The sequence below is a fragment of the Microtus oregoni genome, unplaced genomic scaffold (assembly GCF_018167655.1).
Source record: "Microtus oregoni isolate MIOR12 unplaced genomic scaffold, Mior012 000019F_ref0000042, whole genome shotgun sequence".
Lineage (NCBI taxonomy): Eukaryota > Metazoa > Chordata > Mammalia > Rodentia > Cricetidae > Microtus > Microtus oregoni.
The window spans coordinates 12,127,510-12,139,925 of NW_024543078.1; the positions used below are offsets into that span (position 1 = coordinate 12,127,510).

A 12,416-nucleotide genomic window follows, 5' to 3' on the forward strand; every position below is an offset into this window, starting at 1 on the left:
TGCTTGATGAACCTTCTCATTGGCCCTAAGGGGAGAGAGAGTTCTTAATTGTCTGACGTATTTGGGGATATAGCAAATGTCTGTAGAATAGCATGGGCATTTTAATTCTTTGACTGAAATATTTATCTCAGTGACAGATCCCTAAGAATTTTTTTTTCTGAAAAATGCATATTTTGAAATTGACTTTTGATGTAACATTTGTAGGTTTATAGACTAACTGATGGTCATGTTTTATTTCAGGCTCACTAAAGTTTTTTGGCTTTGTTGCAAAAGAAGGTCAAATTTTGATTTTTCTCCAGTGAACAAGCCTACAGATTAAGATTTATGTCACTCCAGGAAGTAAACAAACATGCAGTTCTTCCTCCCATCATTAGTAGATGTGACAAGGAGTTTTTGGAAAGCATACAAAGATACATAATTACAGAAACCAAGAGAGTGGGCTGCAACGAGGAAGGACCTGCTGACGAGTATTTCACCATATACCGAAATGTTTTCGACAAGGTACCATGATGCTCTTTAAGACAGGACATTTCCAGGAGACTATACATTACCTAGCTTAACCTCTGCCTCAGAAATACTACTGCCTTGTCGGCCACGTTCTGTATACTCTTTGGAGAATCCAGAGTTCGTTAAACAAGGATGAATGGGGAAAGCTCGGTGCTGCATTTACATTTCCTAACTGCTACTTAGAGTCAATTATTTTAGTTTAGCAAGATACTTTTTTGTCACCAACTTGGCTGTGCCCTCTGGTAATCATTTTTACCCTTTCCTGTTAAGGTGCCATCTGATTTGCTGGAATTTGCATTGTGAACAAGAGCTAGTGGTTTATGTTCTAGGTTTATTCCTGATATCACTAAAATCTTGGTCTAGATATGATATGACATGCTAAATGTAACCTCTTGAGTCAGCTGCTGTGGCACATGCCAATAATCCTAGCTGGTAGGGAGGCTGGGAGATCCCTTGCAACCAGGAATTGGAGGCCACCAGCAAGATGACTCATGTCAAAATCCATGAATAAATCAACCGGAAGTTTCATCTAAACGATGTGAGTCCTGATAGAGGTCTAGATCTGGTGCATAAAGGCTTTGGCTGATTGTAGCCCTGGAAATAATGGGACTCAATTAGAAAATGTCATAGTTTTACATGGCATGTCTGATTTTGTTCTTCGCAATTTTGGAAATTACTGTCTCTTCTTGAACAACTGCAATTTGTTCATTGATTCTAAATTGTTTGCCTAGCATTTCCTGTCCCATCCTTTGGAAGATGCCCTGACAACAAAAGTGAATCACCATCCTTTCCTACTTCTTGGAGGAAGAATGCAGCTTAGACTTTTGTCCCAGAGTGAAACACACAAGGCAGAATCAGAACTCAGCCTTTCTGAAGCTCACTATATAGCCCTAGGTGGCCTGGAACTCACGACATAGACTAGGCTAGCCTCAACCTCACAGAAATGGCCTGCCTGGGGAACTCAGTGTTTTGGTTGATTTTTAAACATTCCATTGAGTTTTGTTTCTTGTGTGAATAAAAGCCTAGTTCCTTCTGAGGATCATTAGGCCATCAGTGGTTGCTGGAGGCTGGGGAAAGAGACATTTTCTTCAGTATTGTAGTCACTGGTCAGTTGCTTTATGCTCTTATGAATAATCTCTCACTTATGCTCATATAAGCGATCCAATTAAGCTCATTGAGTCCCCAAAATAAATAAATATAAGGTAGAAGTAGCAAGTGTTTGGGAAAAGGAAGTGGATTAAAATTAAAACACATGTATGGAAATGTCATTATGAAACTCATTATCTATGATGAATATATGCTTAAAAAGGCAGTTTTTTAATTTAATTTTTACTTTATGTGCATTAGTGTTTTGTCTGCATTCATATCTGTGTGAGGGTGTTAGATCAGCTGTAACTGTAGTTACAGACAGTTGTGAGCTGCCTTGTGGGTGCTGGGAAGTGAATCTGGGTCCTCTGGAAGAGCAACCAGTGCTCTTAACCACCAAGCCATCCATCTCTTCAGCCCAAAGAAGAGTGTTTTAAAAGCCAAATTCCTTACTCTAAGGAGAAGTAAGTACAGAGAAAGGGAATGTAGCTTGGGCAGCAGGCACAAGGCTCTAGTTCAGTCCTCATTACCGCATGGTTTAACTCTGGCATGTAATCCCAACACTTGGGAGGTGGAGGCAAGAATATCAAAAGTTTAATGTCATTCTTAGCTATGTAGTGAGTTGAAGGTCATCTTGAGACATATGAAACCAAAGGAAAAGAAGAGAAAGGGAGGGCTGGAAAGATGGCTCAGCGGTTAAGAGCATTGCCTACTCTTCCAAAGGTCCTGAGTTCAATTCCCAGCAACCACATGGTGGCTCACAACCATCTGTAATGAGGTCTGGTGCCCTCTTCTGGCCTGCAGGCATACATGTAGACAGAATATTGTATACATAATAATAATTTTTTTTTAAAAAAGAAAGGGAAACAAGAAAGTAGAAAGTAGCATACCCACCAAAGGAATGAAGAAAAGTAGAGGTCGGAAAAATATTCTAAAAGAATCATATAGGCTAGGTGAGCAGATAGGGAATGGTGGAGGCTGTAGGAGAATGAAGAGCCAACCCAGTGAACCTGCCGTTAAGGCATGGGGCTTCTGTAGTCTTAGTCTAGCAGAATTTTCAAGGAGCTATCAGCAGATTGGTGGTAAAGAAGTCCCCAACTTTTAAATGTTCTGTGTGTAAGGTGACATTGCCAGCTCTGTTCTACGGGTGGTGTGCCAGTTTGCGTCCTCCACTTTAGTGCTTTTCTGTGTGTTCAAAAAGGTATCCATGTGTGTTCTACTGCCACCCTCTAATGTGTATGAGCTGGATTATCAGAGGCTTACAGGAGCATGCGAGACAAGGTGAGCAGGAGCAGGGAGCAGGAGACCCAATGTGGGAAGCCTTTCCTCAGGAAAGTTCCTGGTTGGGGCACAGGTGGTGTGCGTATGGGGAAAAGCTGCATCTCCAGAGTAATGACCTCTCTAGACCACATGTGGTAAAATGCACATCTTCCCGAATATCTTTGTTTAGATACTATTTACCTAAAGAAAACTCATGGAGGGTAGCAGACCCAAGAAATGTCGCAGAGATGAACAAACGTAATTTCAGATTTGAAAGTTTATTCTCTATATATCATCCCTTTATTCTCTATATATCATCAGTATGTGAAAAACGTAAATTTTCTGTTTATTTCTTAACCTTTTTAAAATTTTGATAATTGGCCGGGCGGTGGTGGCGCACGCCTTTAATCCCAGCACTCAGGAGGCTGAGGCAGGCGGATCTCTGTGAGTTCGAAGCCAGCCTGGTCTACAAAGGGAGTTCCAGGACAGGCTCCAAAGCTACAGAGAAACCCTGTCTCAAAAAAACAAAAACCAAACAAAAAAAATAAAATAAAATTTTAATAATTTATTTTTGTATGAGTGATACGTATACAAGATTAAGGAAAGAAAGCCCTAACAAAGCAGTGTGCGCCGTGGATTCAGCCCCTTGCATTGAGACCTGTCTTTTCTTCAGGCACTTAGTTTCTTTGTTAACTTACTGTTGTTCTTTTCCTCTGCGATCCTTCCTGATAGAGGTTTTGCTCAAATATTATTGGAAACCATGAGTATGTAGTGATAAGGGTTTTCACAGTTGTTTCTGACATGTTGAAGTCAGAGGTGCAATTAGGAACGCAGGAACTCTGATTTTCCTAGTGGAAGTGAATGAGTTCAGATTGCAGTATCTCAATGGGGGCAAGAGAGATCGCTCAGTGGTTAGGAGCACACCCAGCAGCTGTGAGGTGGAGGTGCACGCCTTTAATCGCAGCACTCGGGAGGCAGAGGCAGGTGGATCCCTGTGAGTTCAGTAACTCACAGCATGTATTTGGTGGTTATTGTTTTTAGTGCATAGTCATGTTGAGTTTGCTGTAAGATGTTTATATGTCTAATTAGTAGTCTTTACTCACCTAAAAATAATCTGCTTGAAAGGCTTTTGATTACAGTATCTTCTGTTAAAAAAAATTCAGTACCACAGACAGAGAAATCTTATTTCAGGTAATAGACTATGTCAATTCATACAAGTCCATTCTTACTTCAATCAAAAAAGAATACGATGCCTTTATTGAGACAATAAAGAAAGGCCGAAGAACTGCTTTTTATCTTCATGGGAAACTTAAAATCTTGGCAGCAGAGCCCACAACACTGGTGTATCACCAGAGAAGAGCCATCCAACTTGAAGCAAAGTGAGTATGTCAGTATTGTGTCATGCGGCTCGATGCTAATAATTGTTGGTCGTTAGTCCTGCTGTTTGGTTTATTATTTTGAGACAGGGTGTCACTATTCAGCCTAAGCTAACTGTGTATTCAACATGCTGGCCTTGCTCAAGACCTTCAGCCTTCAAGTGCTAAGGTAATAGAATTATACCATGCCTACATTTAATTACATTTGATGTTTTTTTTGTTTGTTTATAAATGTTAAAGCTGTAGTTTTATATTCCCTTCTACCAAATGTATTATTATGTATTTTGAGTAAAACTGTTAGATATTTTTGCTTGAGGATTTTATGATCCCTCTTAGTATAGTGGAGGTACATTGTGGTATCATGAAAGTGGGAGGTCATTTCATGCATGGGCGATTTGACAGCACAAGTTCATGATTCCCATCAAAATTACAGCACTCCGTCCGGTGATTCCCCAATAATAAGTGACCCACCAAATAATAAAATGCCCTTTGAAAAACAATGTTTTTGAGATAAGGTTTCACTCTGTAGCTCTGGTTGAACTCAAACTTACAGCAATCCCCCTGTCTCAACTTTGTAAACTCTAGTTTCTCATACTTCAGTGTGGTGTACTAGATGTCATACTACTTTGGGACTTCTGGCCTCCAGAATGATGAGAAGATAATGTTGCTAAGTCTCAAGATTTGTAGTGATTGTTGCAATAGCCCCCAGCAAAGTAACAGTTCTCTTTTCCTTTCTCTTCTTCTTTTGATTGTTTAAAGCTTTTCTTTAAGCCTAGTGAAGTGGTTCACGCCTGTAATCCAGCGCTGAAGGAGCAGGCTCACAAATTCAAGGCCAAATCTAGCTACATGATAAGATCCTTTCAAAAGAAAGAAAAAAGAAAATTAAAAATACTTTTTCAGTTGTAGCAGTTGTTTTTACTAAACGGAATAGATGGTGTTTGTAAACAGATTATAGCTAATGCTTGTTGACTTGCAATGGGTTAGAAATAATAGTACTTGCTTTCCTTGGCATTCTGAGCAGAATTGTTCCCTATTTGTGTGTCAGCTTTCTCCAGGCATTCTTTTCTGAACATCTAGTTCATAGCGAGCCAAATCAAGCAATAATCTAGCCTGTTTTACTTTAGATATTGTGATTCAAGAATTAAATTGGTTGCGACAGGCACACAAAAGCATTTCTGTTTTTTCTTTCAGAGTGAGGATTATTGAAAATAATTCCAAAGAGATTCAGTCGCAAATAGACGAGATGAGACAGCTGAGGGCAAAGTATGACAAGAAAGAAGTGAAGCTCTGTGCTTCCACCAGGCAGCTCTGGAGACCCATCCCAGGTGCAGCGTCTCCGCGTCTCCTTCACAGCCCCATTTCAGGGAAATCCCCAGCGTGTCCAGCTGACTGTCTCTTACACAAACAGCAAACATTTTTTACAAAAAAAATTGTATAATCTGCTAATGTATGTGTTGTACAAGCAACTTTAGACAGGGTCCTAGTAGATACTCAGGAAAGAGCAAACTTGAAGCAACTCTGAAAGATGTCCAGACTGCAGTCTGGTGAGCTCACATGATGCTCCCACGTTGATGTTGCAACCCTTGAGAATGATCAAAAGTAGAAATCCTTGTGTTTGATGGACTAGTCAGGTGTCTGCTGCTGTGCACTGAGTGTTCAGAGCCCTCTCCCTAGTGAGAGCCGGTGTCCACTCTAGAGCAGTGCTAGGGTGGACAGACAGGCAGAAACAAGTGGATCCTTGGAGCTGCTCGGCTGGAGGAAGACACATGATATAGAGCATGTACTTACACATGTGTGTATGTACACCTGCTGCATACACACACGCACACACACACACACACACACACACACACCTTTAGATCTCATCTCAGACTTACTATGTCAGAGACTTGATGAAAGAGTCCACTGGGTGCTGTTGTCTCAAATTCTGGTTATTCTGATACACTCTAAAATTTGAGAGCCACTGGTCTATTAAAAATTATAGTGTTTAAAGTTTGCTGAATGTTTTTCATGGTGACGTCCACACTCAAGGGTTTCATGTCTTCAGGGCTTTAGTAAATGGAGTATCTCTTGGCTTCATCCAGGACTCAGAGAGATTAGCATGATGAACAGACTGACTCACAGGACAGGATAGTAATCTGAGGTCAGTAACTTCAGAACTTAAAGGGTTTTTGTTTAGTGTTTACCCAGAGGCAGAACTGGTAGGTGGGAACTTCAGGAAGACAGATTTCACCTAAACTGAAGAAGCTGTGTTTTGTGGTAATTATTCTATATTACAAAATTTTGACTCCAGTTGTCAAATCCTCTTGTATTTGGTAATAGTAGAGATTAGATTTACTTTCAAATGTGAAACTGTGACTAGCAAACTCCAAATAATAAATGTAAATAAACAGAGAATACACAGCACATTGTCTAACTTCAAAGAAGATTGGGGGCGGGGGAATGCTTAAAATACAAAAGGATTGATCCTGAGGGCGGAGAAATTCTGGTGTGTCCTTTTTTTTTTTTTTTTACTGTTTTAGTTTTTATTATTATTTTTAAAATTTTATTTTATGAGTTTAAAAACACATGTTATGGGTTTTAAAACATATGTGTTTGTGCACCATGTGCAGTGCCTGGCGCCTGGAGGCCAGAAGAGGGCTTTGGATCTTCTGAAACTAGAATTACATACAGACACTTGTGAGCTACTATGTAGGTGCTGGGAATTGAACCTGAGTCCTCTATAAAAGCAGCCAATGTTCTTAACCATTGAGCCATCTTTCTAGCCCCAGTTTTGTTTTTTTATTTTATATGTATGTGTATTTTGTTTACATGTATGTCTGTGCACCACATGCACACCTGGTGCCCGTAGAGGTCAGGAGAGGCATCAGAGCCTCTAGAACTGAAGTTACAGGAGGTTGTGAGTTACCCTGTGGGTGCTGGAAATTGACCAGTCTTCTAGTAAAAGAACCAGCACTCTTAACCAGTGAACCATTTCTCCAGCCCTGGGTACGTGTCATTTATTTATTTAGATGGCTAGTTAGTTTAAAGATGGGTTCTCTCTATGTAGCCTGGCTGTCCTGTAACTTACTTTGTAGATCAGGATGACCTTGAGCTCGCAGAGATCCACCTGTGTGTCTCCCCTTTCCCCCCCACTCCGTCCCCAATGTACCACTACACCTGGATGTGGGTCCTAATGTCAGTAATTGGCCAGATGAGAAAGGAAGGCATTTGAAGTGTGTGTGTGTGTGTGTGTGTGTGTGTGTGTGTGTGTGTGTGTGAGAGAGAGAGAGAGAGAGAGAGAGAGAGAGAGAGAGAGGTGTGTAATGAACAGAAGGGACATTTTAAGAATAAGAGACATTCCAAAATTTGGTTTGCATCAGTTTGTGTTGGAAAAAAAACCAAACCATTGTCCCATGGTTAGTTCTTGGAGAGTAGTAGAAGATGTGGTTTGAGAGAAATTTGTTGGCCTAATCTTAGCTCTGTCATTAGATGTTTGGTTTGTATGTTCTAGGAACAGTCAATTTTCACTGAATTTATAAAACTCAGCTGGGCTTTGAGAATTTGCCTAATTTGCATAAAGCCAGAGTTCTCAGCACCACAATAAACAAGGAGATATAAAAACAAAAAAACTATTGGCATTAAAATATTGTGATAATTGTATTTATGTTTAGAAAGCTGTAAGTTCCCATTTCCATTTCTGAATTTTATCATGTAGTAAACCATCCTCCATGAGACTCACTCCTGTTTGTTTTTCCTCTAGGGATGACTCTTCAAGATTCTGTCAATCTGGATGCTCTCAATAAATATAAGCAGCATCTTGAAGATAGATATATAAAGTGTAAGCAAGATATGTCAACAGAGTATGTACCAGCCCAAAAGAAGGCTGACCTGGATGAGGAAATGATTGTGTTACTGAAACGCCGAGATTTAGCCGAAAGTCTGAACAAAGACCTGAAGTTTCGGTATGAACATGAGTTAGCTTAGGTTTCCTCTCACCTTCCGCTGAGTGGTCCTAGCTCAGGGTGTGGTTGATGCTCTTCTTTTACAGCCATCAAAGACTGCAGGTTATTTCACACACACTTACTTCATGGCTGAAGCATAACATGAGAATCCCATTTGAAGACGTCTTGGAGAAAATTCAGAAAACCAAAGCAATCTTCGGTAGTTATCTGTCTCCTACATCAGCATAAGCAGTAGAAGGTGCTCCCCCAGCAATAAAGGGTTTCTAGGCTGAGTTTTAAAATACACTACCTCCTCTAGCTCTCTCTTACCCTGTGGGTTTCTTCCTTCAGCGCCTGACAGATGATTGATGAAAGAGTAGACGTGGTAAGGCAAAGAGAGACCTGGGGCTGGGGTTAGCTCAGTGGGGAAGAACGCTGACTGCTTTCCCACAGGACCAGGGTTCAGTTCCCAGCACCCACAGTGCTGCAAACAGTTTACTCCAGTTCCAGGGGATCTGACACCCTCACACAGACATGCAGGAGAGAGAGAGACAGAGACAGAGAGAAACAAGCCTGAGGGTATTCCTGAGAATGAGGCCAGGGAGAAAAGTGACCCCCTTTAGGAAAGGGTTGGTGTTGTTTGAAACCAAAGCAGTAAAATAGCCTAGCTCACCATTACAGATTGTCCTTTCACTGTTTAGGTGATGAAAGCATTGTTGATGAGCTGTTTGAAGATGACCCAAGCAAAATGAAAGAAGCTATAATTATTCTTTACTACATTGAAAGGCAAATATCATTTGTATTTTGGGTTTGTTTGTTTGGGGTGGGTTTTTGTTGTTGTATTTATTTATTTGTCTTGTTTTGGTTTTTGGTTTTTCAAGACATGGTTTCTCTGATTAGCTTTGAGCCTGTCCTGGTACTCACTCTGTAAGCCAGGCTGACTTTGAACTCACAGAGTTCTGCCTCTGCCTCCTGAGTTGGGCCTGTTTGTTTTGAGTTACCATCTAACCCCAAACCTCAGCGTGTAGTGTAGGTTGACCTTAAACTACTGATCCTCCTGCCCACCTCCTGACCTGTGGCTTATAGGTTTGTCTTTTGTAATTTAAAAATTCTGTTCTTGGAGGAGGAGTGAAGGGGGAGGAGTAGACAGGAGGTGGGTGGAGGGAGGGCAAACTGTGGGGGAGGGAAGGAAAAAATTTCTGTTGCATTTGACAAATTAGAAAAAAGTTAGAATTTCCTTTTTTTCATAGATTTTTATAAAAATCTATGAATTTATCAGATAATTTTAGATTACTGTAGCTAGTGTAATCTCTTTTTGTAATTATTTTTATTCTATGATAGGTTACTTATTACTATATATAATATTTTTTAATTAATAATTAATTTTTGTTTTCTGAAACAGGGTTTCTCTGAAACAGTTCTGGCTGTCCTGGAACTAGCTCTCATAGACCAGGCTGGCCTTGAACTCACAGAGATCCACTTGCCTCTGCCCCCCATCCCAAGTGCTGGGATTAAAGGCGTGTGCCACCACCACCTGGCTTATTTTTAATTACACTTTATTTATTATTTTGTGGGGGTAGGTAGGGGCCCTAGCAGTCAGAGGACAGCGGGTTTGGTCTTTCTACCGCGTGGATCCTGGGAATGGAACTCAGGTTGTCAGGCATAGTGCAGAGCACCTTACCTTGCTGAGCCAGTCTGACCCTTGCTCTAGTGGGAGATTCCAGGTTACAGACCATCACCATAGTGAGGTCAAGGAGCGAGGGGCCTGAAGCGGCTGGAGTGGTATATCCACAGCTAAGACCAGGGAGCAGTGAACTAATGCCTGTTCTATATGTGTAATCTGAGATAGGTGTAAGCTATTCTAAGGTTAATTTACAAGCTATCGGGGTAATGAAAGTGGCATATTTAATATCCAAAATGATAAATGTTAAGCAGTTTCCACTTGTTGATTTGTTTATTGTTGTGGTAGAAAGAAGTGGGTAAAGATGATTCAAAGGTTATTTTTTTAACTATAGATTTTCCTGAGTCTACCAGGATTTTTAACTTAATATCATTTTCAAATATGTGTTGTTTTTAAGTATGTATACATACATGAGTCTGTGCTCATGAATTTCAGTGCCCACAGATGCCAGAGGAGTCAGATCCCCTAGATCTGAAGTTACAGGTGCTTATGAGTCACCCAGTGTAGATGCTGGGAGTCAAACAGGTCTTCTGCAAGAACAGTATGTGTTTTTAACCACTGAGCCATCTCTCCAAAAATTAATATAATTTTTAATTTTTGTGAACTTTGTATGTGCATGCACGGGTGACTAGGTGCATGAGTCCAGAGGCCGGAAGTCAGTATTAAGTGCTGTTCTTTTTTTTTTGTTTGTTTGTTTTGTTTTTCGAGACAGGGTTTCTCTGTGGGTTTGGAGCCTGTCCTAGAACTAGCTCTTGTAGACCAGGCTGATCTCGAACTCACAGAGATCCGCCTGCCTCTGCCTCCCAAGTGCTGGGATTAAAGGAGTGCGCCACCACCGCCCGGCTGCTTCTCCATCTTATTTACTTAGTTATTATTATTACTGTACACATGCACATACCACTGCACTCATGTCAGGGTCCCAGGACAGCTTTGTGGAGTCAGGTCTTTCCATCCACCTTTGCGTGGGTCGCTAAGGTCAGTTCAGGTCACCAAGTTTCACCAGGCACTGGGGGGTCCTCTGCAGTGCCGGTGTGCTGGGGGCGCTGAGGCAAATACTTCACGGACCATGCCTTTTCCCAGCTGACTCCAGCTACCGTGGCTGTTCGTAGTACTCTCAGGTTTTCAGATACGAGGAACACTTTTGTTGAAATTCTGAGTCTTGTTTGGTTTGGTTTGGTTTTGGTCTTGGTTTTGGTTTTTTGAGACAGGGTTTCTCCGTGTAGCCCTGGTGGACCTAGAACTCAGTCTGTATACCAGGCTGACCTCGAGCTCACAGAGATCTGCCTGCTTCTGCCTCCCGAATACTATGATTAAAGGCGTGACCACAATGTCTCCAAGATTGCAAGTCTTATTATGCATTTGCATGTTTCTCTGGTGTCTTTCCACTGTGTTCAACTTTCCTTTGCAACTCCATATGACTTCTCTTTCCCTGGCAGCTAGTGTGGGACCTTTGCTGTGCGGAGAGGAAGAGTAAGGGCTTCCTGAGCTATTATCTCTGTGGTCACGGGGAGACAGGCTTCTGAACTCCTCCTGGTACTCCCACTGGGCTGCATCTGTGTTGTTATTTCCCAGGCTGAGTTTCTAAGCAGATAGCTCTTGTGTTCTTCCTTACTGGTTTCTACGTTGAGGCCTGTGGGGACAAGGTGCAGGGACAGGTACAAAGTTACTGAGAAGGTGAGAATTTAACCCTGACAAGCAGTCAAACTCTAGAACTCAGAGAAGAACTGGACATCCTCCTGCGTGGATAAATCTATAACTTACTGCTTTGTTTTCACTCTGCCACTGTACTTAGTTTCTAATATCTGTTTTTTGTGTATCATTGTAATGTGTTTTGAAATGCAATGGCTGTAGGTTCAATGAGTTAATCTCCCTTGGCGAATATGAGAAGGCAGCTTGTTTTGCAGCAAACAGTCCAAGAAGAATTCTTCAAAATATTGGGACAATGAATAAATTTAAGGGTAAGCAAATCTTTCTGAAATACATATGTAAATTATACTTTACTTTTTCTTAATAGAGTGAAAATAATATTACGGAGAAGCTAGGCCTTTATTACCCTCCCCTTTATTATTTACTGCTTCCTTAGCTGTCATATCTAGAAAACAGTTATCAGCAGAGAGTCCTGGGCCTCTGGTTCTTATGATCTTTCTGTTCCCTCTTCTGTGATTTTCCTGAGCCTTTAGGGTTACGCTGTAGATGTATCATTTGGGGTCAGGCACCTCAGTCTCTTTTCTCTGCATTTTGACCAGTTGCAGATCTCTGTAGTAATCTCCATTTGCTGCAAAATGAAGCTTCTTTGGTGAGGAGTGAGAGCTACACTTATCTGTGTAGATAAGTATTTTGAATACAGTAAGAAATTCTATTGGCTTATGAAAATAGCTATAGGAGGTTCTCCTCTCAGGTCTGTGACCTCTCCAGCCACAGACAGTTGTCTAGATTATAGGTGTGTACTGCCTTCTATGAACGGGGAAGTATCTAAGCTGCTGGTAGCTTTCAGCAACTTTGGCATCCTTTGACTTGCAGGTAAATCACTATAGTCTCCATCTCCATCCTCATGTGGCCTACATAGTGATGATAATAGTGATA

The 12,416-nt window shown here is 41.2% G+C and overlaps 1 protein-coding gene across 5 annotated transcripts in view; it reads left to right on the forward strand.

Moving 5' to 3' along the window:
* Clhc1 (clathrin heavy chain linker domain containing 1) overlaps positions 1-12,416 on the forward strand; it is a 36,620-nt gene that overhangs the window by 4,035 nt on the left and 20,169 nt on the right. For 2 of the 5 annotated variants that reach the window (XM_041669458.1, XM_041669457.1), the window contains exons 2-8: positions 241-501; positions 4,045-4,232; positions 5,421-5,554; positions 7,972-8,173; positions 8,260-8,372; positions 8,854-8,938; positions 11,685-11,791. In XM_041669458.1, the coding sequence (XP_041525392.1) occupies positions 325-501; positions 4,045-4,232; positions 5,421-5,554; positions 7,972-8,173; positions 8,260-8,372; positions 8,854-8,938; positions 11,685-11,791 (1,006 nt within the window). In that variant the 5' untranslated portion in view covers positions 241-324. Of the gene's footprint in view, positions 1-240; positions 502-4,044; positions 4,233-5,420; positions 5,555-7,971; positions 8,174-8,259; positions 8,373-8,853; positions 8,939-11,684; positions 11,792-12,416 lie in introns of those variants that run through there. The other 3 variants (XM_041669459.1, XM_041669460.1, XM_041669462.1) reach the window with 3 other exon arrangements.